Genomic DNA, 21,797 nt, shown 5'->3' with positions numbered 1-21,797 from the left:
TGAATTATTTTTGAATGCTTAGGGTTGGCGATACTGCAGAGTCATCCATATCTTCATTGTACGAGTGGCTCATGGCAGGTCCTCGTACTTCTGACTTCTACGTTACTGATTGCACTGTGCTATCCTGCTGGAGTACTTTGGAAACCCAGGATTCCCCCTCCCCATACAGTTCAGTTAAGTGCTTATTGAACACAGATGTCATTTTTCTAATCCCCCTCCAGACACTTCAGTTATTATTGGTCCAAATAATGCATTTCCTAATGAATTTTTAAAATGATCTCTTGAAACAGTCCCACTTTGGGGTATGAATTTACTCATCCATGCACTGGAATAATTTATGGGTGTTTCCCCAAGAAATGCTGTTCCACGTACCCTGTGTTTCATAGTCTGCAGTTCAATCCCATCTTTTCGAGCAATCATTTAATTTTATGGCGCTTCCAGAGAATTTGTCCATCTCTTGAGAAACATCTGTAGGAGGCGTCAACGTGGCTGGCACCAAAGTGGTAATGAATAGTCTTGTCTTCTTGTCAGGTCGGTTTCATATAGTCTTGGATTATGAAGGGCTGGCTAATTGAATTTCTGTCCTCCAGCTGGTGCTTCATCAATTGCCTGAATTCGGCAGCCAAGGTCCTATGCAAAACAACTGCAGAATCATCATAAATGCTTTTGTACTGAGCAACGTGGAAGTAACTTCCATTGTAGCTGTGTGTGTACTCCATGCAGGGAATTTGGGTTCATGCCGGGTGGCAGGCTAGTGAAAACTCTACCAGGGAATTTTCTCTCTCTCTGTGCTCACGGTGTTGCACTACAAACTAGATGTAGCATTTGGGGGTTCATCTTCGCCAGACCTTGCTAGATGGAGGGTCCTGGCCTGGACAGAGCAACGGTCCGACCCTGTATTTCCAGGGTGCCAGGCTTTGGAGTGTGGCATGAGAAAGCAGGTCTCACTGATGTCTAGAAGCCTTTCTATTTGGAGAAAGGCCAGCAACAGCCACAGGCTGCACAGTGGTGAACACCGGCACAGGCTCGCTCCTGTGAAGTCAATGAAACTAAGTGCATTTGCACACTAGCTGGGGGACTGGCCCAGAGGATGATATCGTGCCCTCGGAGAAAAGCAAATGGATCATAGCAGGGAGCAGCACAAGCTTACTCCAAGCTGAGGGGAGCTTTCAGCCCAGTGCATGCTTTCCTGCTCCTTTGAAAACCAATATGGCATCTCCTCATAGACTTTAAGGTCAGAAGGCCCTGGCATATGCCCATATGCCAGTCGGTTAATGGCGTGAGCAGCCCGTAGCTGGCAGCTTATTACTATTTGTATAATCACAGTGCCTGGGAGCTGCAGTCATGGAGCAGGATCCTGTTGTGTTAGGCACTGCTCAAACACAGAACAAACCCACAGTCCCTGTCCCAAACAGTGTACAGGCTGTGTCACCGTGGAGTAGTAGGGCAGAGACTGGCATCCAGGCAAGGGAGGTGTCTCTGTCAGCATTCAGAGCAGTCGGCAGATCTCCTTCCCTTCGGCTGCAGAGCGGGAAATGCTTCTCTCTCTTCAGGCATCTCAGGTACTTCTGCACAGTGCAGGGCAGACAGGAGGTGGGCAAGTTAAGCAAAGTTGTGTGTCATAAACCTTCTCCCCACACCTGGTGCAAGTGTCCTAAGCCACGTCCACACTAGAAACCCATAACAGGCTACAAACAAGCTGTAGCTTCTGCATAGTAACTCACCCCTACACACACACCTCACAGAGCAACGTCCTGAACGTTCTGCAAACAATTTGTCATATCGGCCAAAGGAGGCTTGCTTTCAGCAGGGCTTGGTACTGCTTCAGCCTGAACTGGTTGAACGCCAGTACAGACACAAACTATCTAAAATGGTTTAACTTGTCCTCCTACAGCTGTCCCCCGCTGCACCAAGGGCCTTGCGAAATCTCCCAATGTCCACCGCTTCTGGGAGCTATGCCAGAAACCAGCAGCAACTAAGCACAGCTTAGAACAGCAGTTCCTCAGCCAGTTCAGCATGGATACCTGAAACCAGCTGTGCTTAACTTCCAGAGCAGTTGAACTACTTCAGTTCTCCAGTGCAGATGCATCCACAGGCCTGGTCTATGTGACAAAGTTTTACTGGTAAAAGACGCCTTGTCAGCACAGTCTCACATGTATCCAAACACAATTCTGAGTCCTGCCAACGAAACTCTGAAGTTCTGTCAGTCAAGTTAAACTACCTTCCCGAGCGGTGCAATGCCTGGGAAGACCCTGCATTACATGTACCGAAGCAAACCGTCCTCCAGAAACAATCCCACATTGTCTGTGTCCCCACGGTGGCACTGACCACTCTGGTCGAATTTTTGAATTCTGGGGCTCCACAGAAGTTACCTCCCTATCCCCATCACTGCTTCACAATACCCAGCATGTTTAGGAAATGTCTCTCTTCCTGCTAGCCCACCTTTGCAAGGGCACAGGTTTAACTCCAGTTAAAACCACAGGTAAAACTGCAGCTAAGCCTCGTGCTGCTACCTAGTCCAAGTATCAGAGGGTAGCAGTTTGGCCGATGTACATAGCAGAGGGGCATTGCTGGCATATGATGGTGTATACTACATTGGTGGATGTGCAGGTGAATGAACCAGTGATGGTGTGGCTGATCTGGTTAGGTCCTGTGATGGTGTCGCTGGTGTAGATATGTGGGCAGAGTTGGCATCGAGGTTTGTTGCATGGATTGGTTCCTGAGCTAGAGTTATTATGGTGCAGTGTGCAGTTACTGGTGAGAATATGTTTCAGGTTGGCAGGTTGTCTGTGGGCAAGGACTGGCCTGCCACCCAAGGCCTGTGAAAGTGTGGGATCATTGTCCAGGATGGGTTGTAGATCCTTGATGATGCGTTGGAGGGGTTTTAGCTGGGGGCTGTATGTGATGGCCAGTGGAGTCCTGTTGGTTTCTCTCTTGGGTTTGTCTTGCCAACCTGAAACATATTCGGCCAAACTGGACAATCTCTACGGAAAAGGATAAATGGACACAAATCAGACATTAGGAATGGCAATATACAAAAACCTGCAGGAGAACACTTCAACCTCCCTGGCCACACTATAGCAGACCTTAAGGTGGCCATCCTGCAGCAAAAAAACTTCAGGACCAGACTTCAAAGAGAAACTGCTGAGCTTCAGTTCATCTGCAAATTTGACACCATCAGCTCAGGATTGAACAAAGACTGTGAATGGCTTGCCAATTACAGAACCAGTTTCTCCTCCCTTGGTTTTCACACCTCAACTGCTAGAACAGGGCCTCATCCTCCCTGATTGAACTGACCTCGTTATCTCTAGCTTGCTTGCTAGCACACACACACACATATATATATATACACACACACATATATATACCTGCCCCTGGATATTTCCACTACATGCATCTGAGGAAGTGGGTATTCACCCACGAAAGCTCATGCTCCAAAACGTCTGTTAGTCTATAAGGTGCCACAGGATTCTTTGCTGCTTTTACCTAGTCCAAGAAAGAAGTCCTGGATTTGCTCGGCCTGTGGGGGAAAGCAGAGGTGCAAGCCCAGCTGCAGAGTTCCCATGGGCATAAAGATGCTTATTTGCACATTGCAATGGAGCTGCAGAAGCTGGGGCGTGACAGAGATGAGTTCCACTGCCGAGCGAAGGGCAAGGAACTGCAGCAGTCCTACCAGAAGACAAAGGAGGGCAACTAAGCACCTGGTGCTTCCCCCCAGAGTGGCTGCTACTGTGTGGAGCTGGGAGCTGTGGAATCTTATTAATTTAGATGGAATATAAGGGCTTAAAGTGTTAACATAACCCAGTTACGGTAATATTCAACCATGCAAAACCAGGTCTGGGGCTTGGAATACACAGGCTGTACCCTGCTTAGCACTCTGGTCAACATACTACTAAAAAAATCTTTTAAACCCTTTATTAAATACACAGAAAAGAAGGAAAAACAGTTAAAACATTTGTAATGTAAAGTATTAACCCAGGCTCTTGTTTTAACACCACTTTTTGTTCTCTTTCTCTTTAGCTGGAAAGGCTTCTAGAAGGAAACCCCCCTTGTTTGACAGCCTCGGAGGTGGTATCATAGATGGTAACTCTCATGCCAGGAGGTGTGGGGGATTCAGCTGGAGCCAGTAAGGGTGGCCATGTCATCTGGGTCCGTTTTCAGTCTGTTCCGATCAGGATACCTCCCAGGAGCAGGAGGACGAAGGACGGAGGTCCCAGGAGAGCAGGGGTGTGTTGCAGGCATGATGGGGATGCACACTCCAGTTGCCTCTGTTCTTTCCCATCTTTTAAATTTTTTCCTACAAAAATCTCTTCCTTTAAGGCCTAAGAAGGGAGCAATGGAATAGCCCATCCCCTCATTATTTTGCCCACCAGTTAGGCATACTATCCATCAGACTAATTTTGTCTCATTAGCTCTCGGCTTCATGTCGCCTGTTTTAATGCATTCAGAACTGGAAGAGACGTACATGCCGACCAATGCCTGAGCATTCTGTTAAATACATCAAAGTACAAACGAATCCTTGCAATAGGGCATTCAGCCTGGGCAGTTGTGCAGAAATACTGTTGCAAACCAAAATATGTTTTGGACCAGAAACCTGCAGCCAATATATTTACAGGTCTAAATACAAAAGGTTCTGGGATTAGGTTCGGGGAAGAGGTAGAAAAGGTCGTCGTTGGCTCGGGTGGCTTGGTTTGAACTGGCTCATAGAACGAGCCGGCCACCACAGGTCTTCTCAGCCTGTGGAGCTTCTGGGGCAGCTCGGCTTGTCCAGCCTTTTTGTCCTCTGGGACAATTTCACGGAGATTTCCTGTTTGATCTCTGCCTGCACATTGCTAAGAAGAGGAGCTTTGTTTCTCCTGCCAACACCTCTCCACACCACTTTTCTATGTGCTCTGGTAGCACCAGTAATGTGATGAGAGAAGCAGCACAAAAGCCTCAAACCGCTTCAAGCCGTTGCTTTCTCAGAGCCTTTGGCACCCGCATTAGTGGTGTATACACCAGGATCACCACTGCTTCTACAAGTTTAACATTGTTTACTATACTATCCCTGCACTTACCACGATACCACACAGCTAGAGAGAGGGTTTGAACGGCAGCCTATTCCTCATGCATCTCCCCAACTACCTACCGTTAGTATCGATAGTGAAACGTCCCCGGTGATCTACCTACGATCGCACAATCATAGAAAATTGCCTAGCTCTGTTTATGTACTCAGGTGGGCAGGGTCAGAATCGGGATCCCATCTATCGCCCCAGCACAGTTAGGGAAGCCCATTTCTTCAATTCCATCATTTATATCCTGCCCGTTTCCCAGAGTCACAATGCTGTGCAGCAGGATGTTTTATGGCCTTGCGCACCCAGATGATGACCGCCCTCAATATAGATTTTCCAGGAAAGAGGTAGGGGATGAGTGGACTGAAATGCCTGCCCACCAACCCATAGCAACCTGCACTCTGGAAGCTTGCAGCCCCAATCACCATCTTTTTCTCCACTGGAGGACTGGGGTGGGTTTGGCGCAGAGCTCCAGAAATGTGGCCTTCTGCTGCTATATTTGTATCAGGATCTGTGCGTGTTTCACAGGCCAGAACCACCACTCCACTGTTTGTATCTGGTCAGTGAATGCCTGCAGCATCTGTCGTCATCTATTCACTGTCCACATCCTCCTGTCTCAATTCTCATGTTCACTGCTGCCCGGCTGGCCACAGTGGTGGTAACAGAGGTTCTGCAAATAGAGACGAATCAGTCACCGTTCACAAAGCAGACAAGACAGATCTCCTGACCTGTGCTGCATCTATGCTGTTGCCAGCGAGTTGATGGCGAGATCAGAATTTGGCAGGAGGAAAGAGGAGATTATGGGATGGAATAGAGGGAACTGTGGGAATTTTAAGAAAATGGCACAGAAAAGATTATGGGATGTGGACCCTGCATTCTCTCAATTCCCAGTGTTCCACAATGCACATCAAAAGTTTCCCAGGCAGCAACATGCAGAACAGTGGTGTGGGGGACACAGGTGCCTATCCACAGAGCTGGGAGTCTTTGGCCAATGCAGCCTGTTGTTATGAGGATGCACTGCACCAGCAAAGGCAGCAGGGGTGTCATTTGCAAGGGGGGCAGTTACCACCCTAGACATTTGTTTCCTCTTCTCCAAGCCCCCAACTTTTCATGCGTCTCTGTGCTCCACTTTTTGCCTCTGCAGACTTTGCAGGATGCATGATAATTACATATAATGTTCTAGATGCCGACGACTTTGCTCCCCCCCTCCAAATTTTTCTGATATCATCACCCTGAAATGCAGCCAAGTGTGAACAGACACTAAAGTCATAGCAATGCTGGCAGAAATTTTACGAGTAAAACCTAGCGTAGTCTATGCCAGACCTAGATCAACCATGTATTTAAGAAAAACTTCTGCCAGCAAAATGACTCCTCTCCCTCCCCGCCACAACTACAGCACTCTGCAGCGTTTCCCAGAGCCCAGTCATTCCTAATGGGTCAAGTTCTCCAGCATCTATTAAATCACTCTGGGTTACAGCAGCAGAAGAGGAGACAATTTGTCCTAGGTTCTTTACCAAGCAGGATTTATCCATCCAGTCGTGCTGCCCATAAGACGTGACAAAGGGCACCATCTTGCTCCTAATTCATTTGGAGACTGTTTGTTTTATTGCAGTTTCACGCAAAGGAAGTGACTCCGTTTTCCCCTGGCTGATCCTCACAAGCTGTGAAGTTTTATGCTCATAACCAGATACCTGCTTGGGAGGGTGGGAGGAGCAGGGCTATCTGAAAAAACTCACACCCTGGAGAGTTTCTATTAAAATGGAACATGAACTTACATTAACAACGAAGAGTGTCCGGAGCTTGGCTGGAAGGGGCACTGTGGGAAAGCAGAAGGCAAAAGAAAGACAGCAACAGATCATTTAGCTCAAGCTGCTGCTCTGGACTTTTCAGATCCAAGTGAACAGCAAACAATCAGCAGCAAAACCAGTCACGCATTCTCTACCGATGGGTGATGGATCAGGGAATCAATGGGTGAAGAATTCCAAGGCTCACTTGGGAGGGACAGGATCATCTTAGCGTACACTCCGGGCTGGATTGGCCCCTACACACCAGCCTGGAGAAGGGGAAGCACGTCTGTGTCCTGCCCCAAGAGCAGGAGAGAAACTAGTGATTGTACTTTCCCTCCTGACTCCTGGAGGGTGGAGTGGCAAGGAACACACGCAGCCTGTGCAGGGCTTGTCATTGAATGAGTCTAGCTCAGGGCTCAGCAGCCTTTCAGAAGTGGTGTGCCAAGTCCTCATTTATTCACTCTAATTTAAGGTTTTGCATGTCAGTAATACATTTTAACATTTTTAGAAGGTCTCTTTCTATACATCTAACTAAACTATTGTTGTATGTAAAGTAAATAAGGTTTTTATAATGTTTAAGAAGTTTTATTTAAAATTAGATTAAAATGCAGAGCCCCCCGGACTGGTGGCCAGGACCCAGGGAAGCATGAGTGCCACTGAAAATCAGCTCGCGTGCAGCCTTTGGCACCCGTGCCATAGATTCCTTACCCCTGGTCTAGCTTATCCCCCCATGGCTGTTGCCTACCTGGGGCCGCCAGCACTGGCTGTATCAGAACTCAGCGAGTGCCAGCCAGTGTCTGCTCAATGCTCCCGCTGCCTGGCTCCCCAAGTGCCATGTTGTGGTCTCAGAATAAAGCCGGATGCTGCCTCAGCTGAAGCAGACTTTGCTGTGAGCGTTACTTTGTTCTACAACTGGGGTGGGGAATAACCTGTGGCGGCCTTTAGTTGGTCCCTCTGACTTCCCCTACAGCACCAGCTCACCTGCACAGGCTCATGTGTTGGGGACAAGCCAAGGTTCTGCCTGCAATGGAGGATGTGGACACGGATCACTTGCCTGTCAGCAGCTGCTTCCCTTTCATCGCCCTCTGTGGGTGCGCAGCTGGGCTCACGTCCCAGGCTAGATTTAAACATCAACACTGTTATTTTGTGTCACCAATGACAGACAGCTGTCGTCAGACGCTCCCAGTGCAGTTAGGGTGACCAGACAACAAGTGTGAAAAACTGAGACGGGGGTGGGAGGTAATAGGAGCCCATATAAGAAAAAGTCCCCAAAATCAGGACTGTCCCTGTAAAATCAGGACATCTGGTCACCCTAGGTGTGGTGCTCTGCTCTGTTCAATGTTGATAACAGTCGGCTGTGTGCGTGTTCCCTCTGAGTGCTGCCCCGGCTCTGCGCAGATCGCTGACGCAGCAGACTCAGAAAGAACCTCCGATAAACCACAGGCTTCGATAAGGTATGAAGGCACCTGGCTGGTTTATTGCCAAACGAAACTCAGTCTCTAGCTCCTCGGATCAGATAGCTACAGTTCTGCTAGTAAGTATGTGCCCCCTGACAATGGACCGGCTCAGTCAGTGGCGGGACTTTCCACTGCCCCCTTGGCCAGACAGCCATCCACTCAGGGGTGCACTCTTATACACAGGTACAAACAAGTTACGCATCACTCCTGATGTCCTGAGGTGCAACTCCCCTACGTAGTAAGGTGCCGCCTCTCACCTTGCACGTTAGTTCGAACAAAACAACTCTAGCCATCATATTACCCTTTTGACCATGTCCTTGTTGCCTTTGTGGAACGTGCACATATCAGAGTGTTCTGGTACCATCAGGGCATATGTTTATATCTCTACTGCCCAGTATTTTTTAGATATGTATATTTGTGCAACATCCGCCCTTTCCTTGGCAGCTTCTGGGAGCAGGGCCTGCCTCTGGCTCACAGCTCAACTTAGCTTTATGTTAGCAAAGTCTTAACTAATACTTGAGTTCAGGTCTTACGCCTCATACTGGGCCTCTGACAAGGGCTTATTTTTCAGGGCTTCATCTTACTACAACAGTCTTGAGAAAGCAGCTACTGTGAAGGAGAGTGTCTCACTGCATACGTTTGCTGGATGGTAAATCTCCATAGCCACTATTGATACATTTTTACCCTAAATAAAGGGTATTCACCTGGCCCAGGCTAGCCACTGACATTTCAGTCACTTCGGGGAACGTATATTCTTTGAAACAATGGGATTCTGACTGACTGGATTTGAAATTCTGCCCACTCCGTAGCTGCAAAATCGCACCTGTTGCATGACCCAGTAGTGCTAGAAGAGACAAGAGAGGAAGAAATCACAGCGAGCAGCATTTATAAAGGCAGCTACTGCAGCAATACTCCAATTCTGCAAGTCTGCATCCATGCCAACAGTAAGAGAATACCTGCCCAAAAGTGGCTCATGGGAGATACACATATGCCAGATATGAAAGACAAGGCTACATGGGAAGATATGTAGGGGTCCAGTTCTCAGAAACAGGGAGGGTCCATGAAGGTTTTTCTGATTTAATTCCTTTCCCATTCTCTCACCTGCTCTTCCCTTAAAGGCAGGGTGAGAAGGCGAAACTAGCAAAGCAAACAGCTTTTATCTTATCCCCTGTCACAGTGAGTTTACTTTGGAAGTTTGTTTTACCATTGCATTACTCATATAGTTTAGATTGGGCTCTTTGTATGAGCCTTTTCATGTAAAGTCAATAGAATTGAAGGCTTTTGAAAGACAAATGAAAGCAGAGAGACGCCTAAGTGTCGGTGCATTACAGCCAGCCTCCATGTCCTCCTGTGTGGTAAGAGGTCTTCATACCTCTTATTACACATGCTCTCCATTTTGTTTTCAGAGCCAGAAATCTTAGAGTCATCCTTGACCCCAGCTTTCTCCTTCCTACATCTTCCTTTCATCATGACCTACCCGTTCCTTGAACCTTCCTCTGCTTAAAATTCTGAGTCATGCATTCATCCTTTGCCATCTGTGTCCCTCTTTCACAAGCCTTCCTCTATCTGATCTCAGTGCTCCTGGGAATCCAAGACTCCAGCCAACACAACCTCTCAGTCCAAAACTACCCCTACCTCCACAGCCCTCTATAAAACCAAGTTAAAATGACCATCCTTGGCTGTGAATGCTAACCATGGATTTGTTCCTCTGAGTTCCATCAGGCTTAGCCCCTTTCTGCCACAGCGCCTCTGCTCTGCCAGTCTCATACTTCTGTTGTCCCACCTGGACCCCTTACCCTTTTGAAGACACTGATGGTGAAGTCCTATTTCCATTAAAGTCAATGGCAAAACTCCTGGCCCCACTGAAGTCGGTGGGATTTCACCCTAACTTGCAAACTCTCTGGAATCTCATCCTCACACTTTCCTTTTTTCACTTTAGTCCATGATTCCCAGGGAAGTCATCTGTCAACTTGCAAGAGTGTGCTATACAATTAGTCATACCACTCGCTATACAATTATTTGTACCACTTTAGTTGTACCTAAATTCAGAAATTGCTGTTTTCTGAGACACTTTAGAGCAGCACACTGCAGCATCTGGAGCAGCTTAGGAGCCATTAAAATAGAGATTTAATTAAAGCATGAGAAATGCAGCCAGAACAGTATTGTTGTTTTCTGACGTAAATTCAGTTTTTTCCAATCCGCTCATAAACGTGGCCCAGATTTTTGAACTGGCAACACAGCTCTTCTGTAGAAGTTGCAGAGGAAAAGTTGCAGTAAGGAAGATAATTGTTGCAATTGGAAAGGGTGATTTAGGGCATGTGTCATGTGGGAAAGCATCTGAGGTGATCAGGCAGTGAGGGATAAAGTGTCCTAAAAGACAGACATCATCAAGTTCCTCACAGACCATTGACCTCACTATGGGCCCAATCCTGCAAATCTTCACTTACGGGAGTAAGAGTTGCAGAATTGGGCCTATGAATGTCGCAAGTTCAGTTTTTAGGACACCAGCATGGGGGCTAGGTTACAGTTATGGACGTGGAAGAATAGCCGTTTGCCACAGAACTGTGCAGAAACAAAGGCATGGCTCTAAAAGCAAGCCATGCAAAAAAAAAGGTGAGCTGATAGATTTGGCCCCTGAATCAGGTTGATCCACAGCTGAGCCACAAAGATGCCTATTAAACTCCTGCAGGCCCAGGAAAATAGAACAGCATGGTGGTGTTCTTGTCCAAAATGAGTGGAAAAAACCATCAAATCTGAGTTTGCCCCAGAGAATGCACTAAGCCACTGACAGATTCATAGAACTCCTTGTAGTGACCTTGGTGAGCATGCAGCAAGGGCAAAAAGTTAGGTTCATGGATTTATAAGAGTTTAAGGCCAGAAGGGACCATTAGATTATCTGGTCTGCCCTCCTGGATATCACAGACCAGAGAATTTCACTCTGTTCCCTTGCATTGCACCCAATAATTTGTGTTTGGCTAAAACATCTTCACAAAAGGCATCCAGTCTTGATCAGAAGACATCAAGAGATGGAGAATCTACCCCTTCCCTTGGTAGTTTGTTCCAGTGGTTAAGCTCTGTGTAGCTCAAAAGCGTGCTTCCTTCACCAACAGAAGTTGTCCAATAAATGATATTACCTCACCCACCTTGTGTCTCTAAAAAAAAATGTGTGTAATTTCTAATTTGAATTCGTCTGGCTTTAGCTTCCAGTCACTAGTTCTTGTTCTGTCTCTCTCTGCTAGCATAGAGAGCGCTCTAGTACTTGGTATTTTCTCCCGTGAAGGTACTTATACAACAGCGTCAAGATACCTCGATCATCTAGTGCAGAGGTTACTGGCCAATCAGCACTTGACGGTGACATGGATAACAGATAACCCCCTCCACAGGTTGCCATGTTGGAAACCAACAGGATGTGCTAAATGAAATAACCCAACAGACTGGTGCAACCTTGTAGGTATCAACTCTCTCTAGGATCCCATAAAGACTGGGCCCTCATCCCTCCTTGACCACACACCACTCCCCCAGGGGCTCACCCACAGGTAGGGATAGTTATTTTTTGTATTACTCTGATGCCTCAGCTTAAAGATCCCATTGTAACAGGGGCCTCACAGACAACTGGTGAGACAGTCTCTGCCACAAAGAGCTCTGTGTAGATAAAGGGAGGGGAAGGGAAACTGAGGCATGGGGGTGACTTGCCCAAGATCAGTGGCAGACCTGGAGACAGATTTCACAGGGTCCTTTTCAGAAAAATCCCAGGGCCAGATTCTGCCACCCTTCTCCCCCTTGTGGCACTGCTGAAATCCAGAGGCTGATATAAAAATGTTTGTTTAAAACAAACCCGACAGAGAAAATATCATAAACAATAACCGCAAGGCACAATTACCGCTCCTGTAAAAAGGGAGCACAAGAAAGAACATTAGCTAGCTGCATTTGCCATGAGCAAAATTACTAATCTGGTCTTGAAATGAGGTCATCAATTTTTAATATTTGGGAAAGATTTTTTTCCAAACAGCTCTGGAGAGGTTGGCTGTGCAAGTGGAATATTTTTAGTAAGTACTCATGCAAAAAAACTGACTTAGACCTTTAACAAAAACTTCACACTAAGCAGATTTGGTTTTAGCAGTATTTTCTTGCTCTTCTTGCTGAAAGGAACCCTACCCAGATCCAGAAGGCATAGTTAGGGAACACAGCAGGTTAACATTTCCAAGTCACTAAAAACCCCTTGTGCATACAAATGCCAGACTCATGACTTGGGCCTTGATCCTGCAGAGACTTATGCACGCCCTTAACTTTAAGCATGCAGATAGTCACAGTGAGTTCAATGAACCGCTCACATGCTTAAAATTAACAAGCTCATGTTTTTTCAGGAGATGCTTCAGACAAAATTCTGGACATGCTTGCATAGTAGGGTGACCAGATAGCAAATGTGAAAAATTGTGATGGGGGTGGGGAGTAATAGGCACTTCCTATCCTGAGCTCCTGAAGGCTTCTTCAGGGGCATGTTTTATTTTCTATGGAGGAAAACAGACAGCATTAAGGAGAGCAAAAGTCTATGTTCCGCAGTCTTGGAAAGTCATCAAACATTAGGCGTTAAGCATGCAAAAGAAGTAACAGTATTTTTTTTTATACTGTTGCATAGATAGGGGTTCGATAGGTATCGCTAGCATCTCATTAAACATGCCCTTTATTAGTCACTACTTACACTCAAGTCTTAAAACACAAGTACTCTTTCACAATTACACAATAAAACAAGGTTCCCAATAGCTCTCACTTCATTTCACTTCGTTCTTATATCTCACTGACTGGCTGACAACATTCTAGAAGGTTCAAGGAAAAGGTAGTTCTCAAAGTCTGGAAGGTTCCATGAGATTCTACAAAGGTCCAGACCATTCCAAGCGGGCTATTGCAAAATGAATCCACATATGGAATACCTGAAACATTTTACTTCAAACATTCAATTTTCCCTTTTGTTGCTAACAACAAAAACAGCACCTAGAGCCTGGCACACCCCAAGCCCGACACCCTAGGCAGTCACCTTCCCATAAATCCGGGTTTGATAGCAAGTATACTTTTGCCTCATGAGATACTCCTCATATGATAAGCAACAGCTTTAGTCCCACACGATGTTTAGAGCAGTGATTTAGAGCCAGGAAGGGGGGGAAAAAAATCAGGGTTTGTTTATTGGAAAGATATCTTCCATATCTTGCATCCGACGAAGTGGGTATTCACCTACGAAAGCTCATGCTCCAATATGTCTGTTAGTCTATAAGGTGCCACAGGACTCTTTGCTGCTCTTCCATACCTTCTACAGCATGACTTTGGCATATTGCCAATGCCCTTCCTCTTTACTTAAGTCCATTTAGATCAGAGATTGTTGGGGGGAAATCACATCAGAGGCCTATAGCACCAGGTCCACTGTCAGGACTCATAAGAATGGCCATATTGGGTCAGCTCAATGATCAATCTAGCCCAGTATCTTCTGACAGTGACCAATGCCAGATGCTTTAGAGGGAATGAAGAGAACAGGGCAATTAACAGGTGATCATCCCTTGTTGTCCAGTCCCAGAATCTGGCTGTCAAGAGGCTGAGACACATCCCTGACCATCTTGGCTAATAGCCTTTGATGGATCTATCCTCCATAGAATTTTCTAATTCTTTTTTAAATCCCTGGGATAGTTCTTCAGGTTTGTCACCTAAAAAGAATGGCTCAGGTGTGGGAATCTCCCTCACATCCTCTGCAGTGATGTTTGAGGGAAATTATTCATTTAGCTTCTCCGCAATGGCCTTGTACTCGAGTGCTCCTTTAGCACTCCATCTTCCAGTGGCCCCACTGACTGTTTGGCAAGCTCTCTGCTTCTGATGTACTTCATTTTTTTTTTTTTGCTGCGAGTTCGTCTTTTGCTCTTCAAATTCTTTTTTGGCCTGCCTAATTATACTTTTACACTTGGCTTACCAGAGTTTATACTCTCTTGTATCTTCCTCTGTAGGATTTGACTTCCAAGTTTTAAAGGATACCTTTTTGCCTCTTTTACTGTGTTTAGCAATGGTGGCATTTTTTTAGTCCCCTCTTTTTAAAATTTGGGATATTCATTTAATTTGAGCCTCTGTTATGGTTTTGTTTTTTTTTAAAGTTCTCATGCAGCGTGTAGGCATTTCTTGTGACTGTTTTAATTTTGGTTTAACGAGCTTCCTCATTTTTGTGTAGATCTCCTTTCCGAAGTTAAATGCTACCGTGGTGGGCTTCTTTAATATTTTAACGCCCCCCCCACCCCCAGGATGTTAAATTTAATTATATTATGGTTGCTATTACTGAGCAGCTCAGCTATATTCACTTCTTGGACTAGATCCTGTGTTCAATTTAGGACTAAATCAAGAATTGCCTCTCTCCTGGTGGCTTCCAGGACTAGTTGCTCCACGAAACAGTTATTAATAGAGTGTAGAAACTTTCTCTGCATTCCGTCCTGGGGTGACACATACCCAGTCAGTACAGGGATAGTTGAAATCCCCATCTCATAATAATAAGAATTATTATTGAATTTTCTATTATTATACTCCATTTCTGATCTACTATCACCCTCAGATCCTTTTCAGCAGTACTACCACCTAGCCAATTATTCCTCATTTTGTGGGACATCTGATTTTGTCTTCCTAAGTGTAGTACTTTGCACTTGTCTTTATTGGCTTTCATGTTGTTGCTTTCAGACCAATTCTGCAATTTGTCAAGATGGTTTTGAACCCTAATCCTTTCTTCCAAGTCCCCGTCCCAGCTTGGGGTTATCCACAAATTTTACAGGGATACTCTGTGTACCATTATCTAAGTCATGAATGAAAATATTGAATAATAATGGACCCAAGACCCATTCCACAGGACCCCAATAGACACACCCTTCCAGTCTGACATTGATAAACTACTCTTTCAACCAGTTGTGCACCCACCTTACAGTAATTTCATCTAGACCACATTTCCCTAGTATGCTTATGAGAATGTCAGTGGGACCATGTCAAAAGCCGTACTAAAAATCAAAATATCATATCTACTGCTTGTCTACCAAGGCTGGGAGGCTTACTTCCAGCTGCAATTGTAGACATACCCTGAGGTGTCTCTAGTGCGACCACCCTGCACCCACCCCCACCTCACCAGTCACTTCTGGAAACCATTGGCCTTGGTACCTTGTATTTATAGAGTACAAAACAGTGCCTCTTATCCCAGACACCAAGACCAACATTTTCAGAAGCAGTCACTGATTTCACTTGCTCACCCCAAGAAACTTCAGGCCTAATTTCCAGAAGTGTGCAAGACCCACAGCTCCTATTGAAACTAACAGAAACAGTGGGTTCTCAGTACTTCTAAAGATCAATAGCCACTTTACATAACTCCCATGACTCCAGGAGCTGGGGGTTTAAGAAAAACACCAACTATTGACAGAGTTCTGATAAAAATGGAAGAGGCAGCAGTGAACTGGTGCTTAGCATATCTGAAAAACGAGTCTTATTTTATATATTCTATGCATGATAAAAATTATTACAGAGCTTTTCAACCTGGTAATTGTGTGCATTCATTTTACCATTATGGGTAGCTTCAGACATCTTGATTAGCAGCTGAAGCAGTATAAATCCTCTCCTCACAAGGCAGACTTCAAAGATCTCCATTAAATAATCTCAACAGTAAACAGTAGGAGCAGAGGGTGAAACATCACTTTTCAAGGACTATTGCATCTGAAATTTGGCACAGATGGCAAGAACTTGTGTATATACGGTACTTTATTGTCTGGGTCATTTCACTCCCAAATCTTCGCTATAATCTTTGCTTACCCTAAACTGTGCCTGCTACGTAAGATGAGGACTGAGGCAGACAACATGATGAGATAGGATTGCAAATAAAAATCTTTATTGCATCTTAGGACCAAGTCTTTCAACACTTTCCATGCATTGAATCCATTATAAGTATCTACATCCTTGGTGCTGTCACCAAAACAACGACAGCTGTATGACACTGAATCTAGACTAGTTGCAAATGCAATTCACATTCCATAAATGTGTAACCACTGATTATTTTTCTATTGAAATATTCAAACAGTTACTCCATAAAGACTCCTTAAAACTTGGTAAATCAAATCTAAATACTGATTTTTATTCTCTTTTACTATCCTTCACCTCCCAAAGAGTAGGTCTTTATATTACTGAAATGGAACTAGGGCAAAGCGGTGTTGACGAGTACAACAGAAAAATATATTTTTCACTGGCTTTATCTTTAACTTCTGCGCCCAATACATGATCTGCTTCAACAGCAATTTCCATCAGTGTGCTAAGTCTCAATGCAAAAGAGTTCCCTCTCCTTTTGTTCACTTTAAGGCACTTTATTTGTATGTTTATTTATCCTTTACTAGGTGATAACTCGGAGGGGTCATACTGTTTCTACTCAACATTTTCTCTCCTCAGTTTATCTTAGAGCATCAAAACAATTCCCAAGGTTATTTAAGTCACTCAGTAAAATTTTAAAAGGAATTTGGAATAAAAAATACTTTCAAGAGAAATCTTTGGAGATCACAGTTTACTGTAAGTAAGATGTACACTACCTTAAGAGTGAGAAAAAGCAATACATTCCTAACAGATAAATAAATGACTAACAGATATTCAAGAAAAGGGCAAGAACCTAAAACAATGGATATTAAATAAATTAAAGGTCTATCAGATACAGAAAACAAAAGAAACTAGTAATCAAATAATGTAACAATTGTTCCCACCAACATCTTGTAACTGACTATACAAAATGAATGCAATCAGATGCAAGTTTCCAATGTTCTCATTAGAGATTTCAAATTTTTAGTTGTGTACCTTATTTTGCAGTGAGAAATTCTCATTTCTCCCTCCCACACTCATTACAATTTTGCATTTCACCATCATTCAGTCTCTGTTCTAGACTGGAGAACAATTTAGAATACACAGAATCCACCATGGAATTTTTAATGTTAGATCCACATATGGACCAAATGTCAGACAAAACTTACATATGGACTAAACTGATACAAGGTTGTGCTTCTTGTCCACAAACCCCTTCAAAAAGTTGCTCGGCCACAATAAGCAAAAGTACATTTTTGGTTGAAGTAATCAACCAATTGAAATACTCCTGAAATTAATAACCCAACTATTGCCACACTGTTTTGCATTATTCTAACACAATTTGAACATTATGGCTTCAATGTTCAGGTTCCAATTTATAGAATCCTAGCAAAGGAAAAAAGGTTTTTTAAAAAAAAAAGGAAAAGAAAAAAAAGGAGGTCCTTTGTTCATATGGAAACCTTATTTCAAGTCATCAGAATTATGCAGATCTGCCAGATAATACTCAGCCAAATTTTTTTTCCAAAGGCAAATATCAATCACAGTTTTGTTCAAAAAAGCTCATTCTCAAAAGAGTTTTTGGTAAGAAAACATGATTTCTAAAATATATCCTTGTGTGGTCTTTAAAAATGAACTATCAAAACATTTTCCAAAAATAAATTAGATAATTAAAAAAAAGTCTTCTCCAGCATAGCTGGACATTAGGCTGTCCTCACTGAGCCATTAGTATTGCTGCTTTTCCCAAAGCTGGGGTCATTTTTTTCAAGCCATAGTTCAGCCAACTGTTGTGTGGATCCATACGTTGAAGCTTTGGACCCCAAGCACATTTTATATTGTTTCGGATCAAGATTGGGGTCACAAAAGACTGGATGATGTACATGAACAACTCCGATTTCTTGGCTTCGGAAAGTCTTTAAGCCAGCTTGAATGACTTTGTTAAATAGGTCCACGTCCTCAAGGCCCCAACCCTGGATAGAGACATCAAAGCCACCTGCTCTAAGGAGATCACCTTTGTAAATACAAGTAATGCCAAAGCCATAGTTCCTCCAGAAACCTGTTTTCTGGGTGAAGGCAAAATGATTGTCACTGGGAACTTTTCCACTATAAACTATCTTTGGATCATACTGACTAAAGATGACTGGAAAGTATATTTGTTGGCCCAAAACTGTATCGGCTCTACATCGCTGGAGAAACTCTGTGGTAAACACTAGGTCAACATCACAGAAGAAGAGCAAAGACTCATTTTTAAACTGAGAAGATCCAACTTCAAGAGCCAGAGCTCTTGAGAATTCCCCAGACACTGGCAAGATCTGCATATCAGCCTTGGGGTACTTAATACGGTAATCTCTCATCAATTCAACTTGCTTTGCCTTATCAGGGTTTGAGTCAGAATTGAAAAGCAGGACGACCAGCTTGACGTTCTGACTGGGAATGAGGCAAGTTTTCTCAAAATTCCCCATGAACCTAGCAAACATATCAAAGCGTCCAGACAGAGGAATCAAGATGTTGATCTTCTGGTCTTTGGGCTCCTTCCGCTCTGCTTTTGATCCAGTGAGCTGGAATGGAACAAACATCTTCAGTGAATTGGACAGGAAAGACAAGGATCCAGAATCTTGGTTAATTTTGCTGGCCAGCTCTTTGGCGTCTATCTCTTCATGCTCCATAAATTGGATCTTGCTGAATGTCTGCTGTAGGTAAGCATGCCTTCTGACAGGCACGGTCATCTTCTTTCCCTTGTGTTTTTTGTATAGAAGCAGTAAGTCAAGAACATACTCCGCTCCATACATAGGATTAACTCTGCGATAGCCATATTGTATCTCCTTGAAATCAATGATCCGCCCTCTGGTCTTAGCATTGGCATTGATCATTTCCATGACCTGCATTATAATGTCATCCAATGCTTCACGCTGAGATGAATCCATCCCTCTCCGTGGGGGCTGTCCATCAGCTGCAGAATAGAGATACTTTCCCGTAAGGAACTCCCATTCCAAGACCTCCTCACGCTGGTGTGGCTGGAACCTCATAAAAGAAGGTGGTATCCCCAGCTGAAGATCATCTTTATGTATTTCTGCATTGCTGTATTTGCTCATCAGGACGATTTCTCTGTGCAGCTGTATAGTCCGGTAACGCAGTTCTGCGATTTTGCGACTCAGCATGTAACTATGAAGTCTATACTGGTATGGTGGGTTCTTGTTGGGATGCAGTGTTATAGCTCGGTGTATCTTGCTATTTCTAAGGTCTTTGATGTAGCCTTTTTTGTTCTGCTCATAATTTTCATAAAACAGCTGCTGCATCTAAAAAGAGAAATATTAAGTTACTATTTTTGCAACATTAAGATTTTAGCAGTAGTGTATTTGTGACAGTTACTCCACATAGCCCTACTGTATGAAAATGCCTCCCTGCTTACATGACCAGAAGTCTCTCTGAATAAGCTGTTCTCCATTTGAGGCACAGGTTGTAAGGATACCAGCTACTACTCAAAGGAATTAAGAGGGTTATTCATTGTAAACTGGTGAAAGAAACATCTACCAAGGACTGGGATTATGATGTCCTACTCTAGAAATATTATTATCTGAACAACTCATTTTCAGTCTAAGACATCAACATCAGATGTGTGTTTTTATCCTCTACGTTATAAAATGAATAGCATTTTTCTGTTTTTTTTTTTTTTAAATGGCATAAGGCAAGGCAAGGACATTGTATTCAGAATAAGTAGGTTTTCATTATCATGTCCTTTTAAACTTTTCCTTTATGGTCAAACTCTTCTAAAGAAAAAGAGTAATAGAGTTAAACTTGTAGAACACTAGTTTAACTAAACATTTTAACTAAAGATGCTAAGTACTGTGTTTAATTTCTGTATTAGTAAACATGAGGACACCAAATAATACATATCAGGATTCAGTCTCTGTGGCAGGGGGTGATGAGGTCCACATTTTTTTTTTAAATTTAACTATCTTAAATAAAGATACAGAGTTTAAACGATAACAGGTTCCTACAAAAAGTACCAACAGCAGTTTCATAAAGTAAGTAAAACATAAGGTACATATACAGTAGAAAAGTGTTTCCCAAACGTGGGATGCCGCTTGTGTAGGGAAAGTCCCTGGCGGGCCAGGACAGTTTGTTTACCTGCCGTCGTCCACAGGTCCGGCCAATCGCAGCTCCCACTAGCTTCAGTTCACTGCTCCAGACCAATGGGAGCTGCTGGAAGCAGTGCAGGCTGAGGGACTTACTGGCTGCTGCTTCCAGCGGCCCCCATTAGCCTGGAGCAGCGAACTGTGGCCAGTGGGAGCTGCGATCAGCCCAAACCTGCGGACACGGCAGGTAAACAAACAGGCCCGGCCGCCTGGGGCTTTCCCTACACAAGTGGCGTCCCAAGTTTGAGAAACACAGCAGTAGAACATAAGCATTCTTAAAATGGGAATTGCTCTATTTCAAAATAACGAGGTGGCAGGCTGAGACTGGTCTACACTGAGAAGTTATATCTGCATAGCTATGTCTCTCTGGGGAGTGAAAAATCTAGACTCTTGGGGGAAACAGTCAAGACAACCTAACCCCCAGTGGAGAGAGTGCTAGTTGAGGGAAGAATTCTTCCATCAACCCAGCGAGCACCTCTCAGGAAGGCGAATTAACTACAGTGATAGGAGAAACCCTCCTGCCACTGTAGTGTTTACACTGAAGCACCACAGCTGTGCAGCTACAGCAGTTCAACCGTACACATAGTCTGAGATATTTTAAGTCAGAATGGGTGTAAATGTCAAATCTAAGAATGCAAGCCCATTCAAGCAGTGTACTAAATGCAAATTATAAAGTAAGAAAAAGAAATAACGAAATGAAGTCTCCATCTTAAAGATGCTAAAAGAAAGGCAGTTAAAGCGGCCACCATCCTTATGTGATCCTGTTGTGTTGATGTACAGCAGCTAGAGGTCCCATTGCATGGGTCTCTAATTGCTACCTAATTTGCTTGGTTTGACCCACCGTTTAAGAACAATGTTATATTAACTATAGATGCATATTACTTGCAGTGGGTACATTACTTGCATTACTATCCCATATCGTTTTTCCCCTGACCATATTGTAGTAATCACCATTTCTTTCCCTCTCCTTCCCATTTCTTTGTCCTTCAAAACATCTGTCCTTTCCTATTCTATCTTCCCCATGTTAAGTCATTCTTCCATCTTCTCAATGTAAACTGTAAGCCCTTTGGAACAGAATCTGTCTTTTACAAGGTGTATGTATATTGCCCAGCACAAAGGGGACCTGAACTTGGTTAGGGTCCCTAGGCTATAGAAACAGGTCAACTGACAAGGAATACATACCCTTTTGGAGTAGCGCATGATAGAAACTCTCCCAGATATAGAAGTAGAGTGTTACTGGGGTGGAACTTAATCCAACTGAAACTCAGAGTAGGAGCGGTAAGAGTTAAACAGACTTAGGCCTTCTTCAAGAAACCAGCTCTGAAGCATGGTTCCCATCCTGCACTCCCTCCCTTTTTAATTCTGTGTATGCTGTTTCTGTTACTAATAATGGGATACTGTAGCATACTTTGAGTCTTGTAGTTTCTGTTAAGATTTCTGGAATCCCCCTGACCCCATGTCACACCCACATAGAATCAATCTTGTAAGCACACTGTTTATTACAATGGAGAATTTATATAGCGTGACCAAGCG

At 44.0% G+C, this 21,797-nt stretch overlaps 1 protein-coding gene across 1 annotated transcript in view; it reads right to left on the bottom strand.

Moving 5' to 3' along the window:
• Positions 1-16,826: 16,826 nt before the first annotated feature.
• CHSY1 (chondroitin sulfate synthase 1) overlaps positions 16,827-21,797 on the bottom strand; it is a 95,186-nt gene continuing 90,215 nt past the window's right edge. Inside the window, exon 3 of the mRNA XM_030578652.1 lies at positions 16,827-19,424. Within this exon, the coding sequence (XP_030434512.1) occupies positions 17,832-19,424 (1,593 nt within the window). The 3' untranslated portion in view covers positions 16,827-17,831. The remainder of the gene's footprint in view (positions 19,425-21,797) is intronic.

Source organism: Gopherus evgoodei, chromosome 10, assembly GCF_007399415.2.
Source record: "Gopherus evgoodei ecotype Sinaloan lineage chromosome 10, rGopEvg1_v1.p, whole genome shotgun sequence".
Lineage (NCBI taxonomy): Eukaryota > Metazoa > Chordata > Testudines > Testudinidae > Gopherus > Gopherus evgoodei.
The sequence above is the reverse complement of the archived record's forward strand: the minus strand, read 5'-3'. Positions and strand labels throughout refer to the sequence as shown.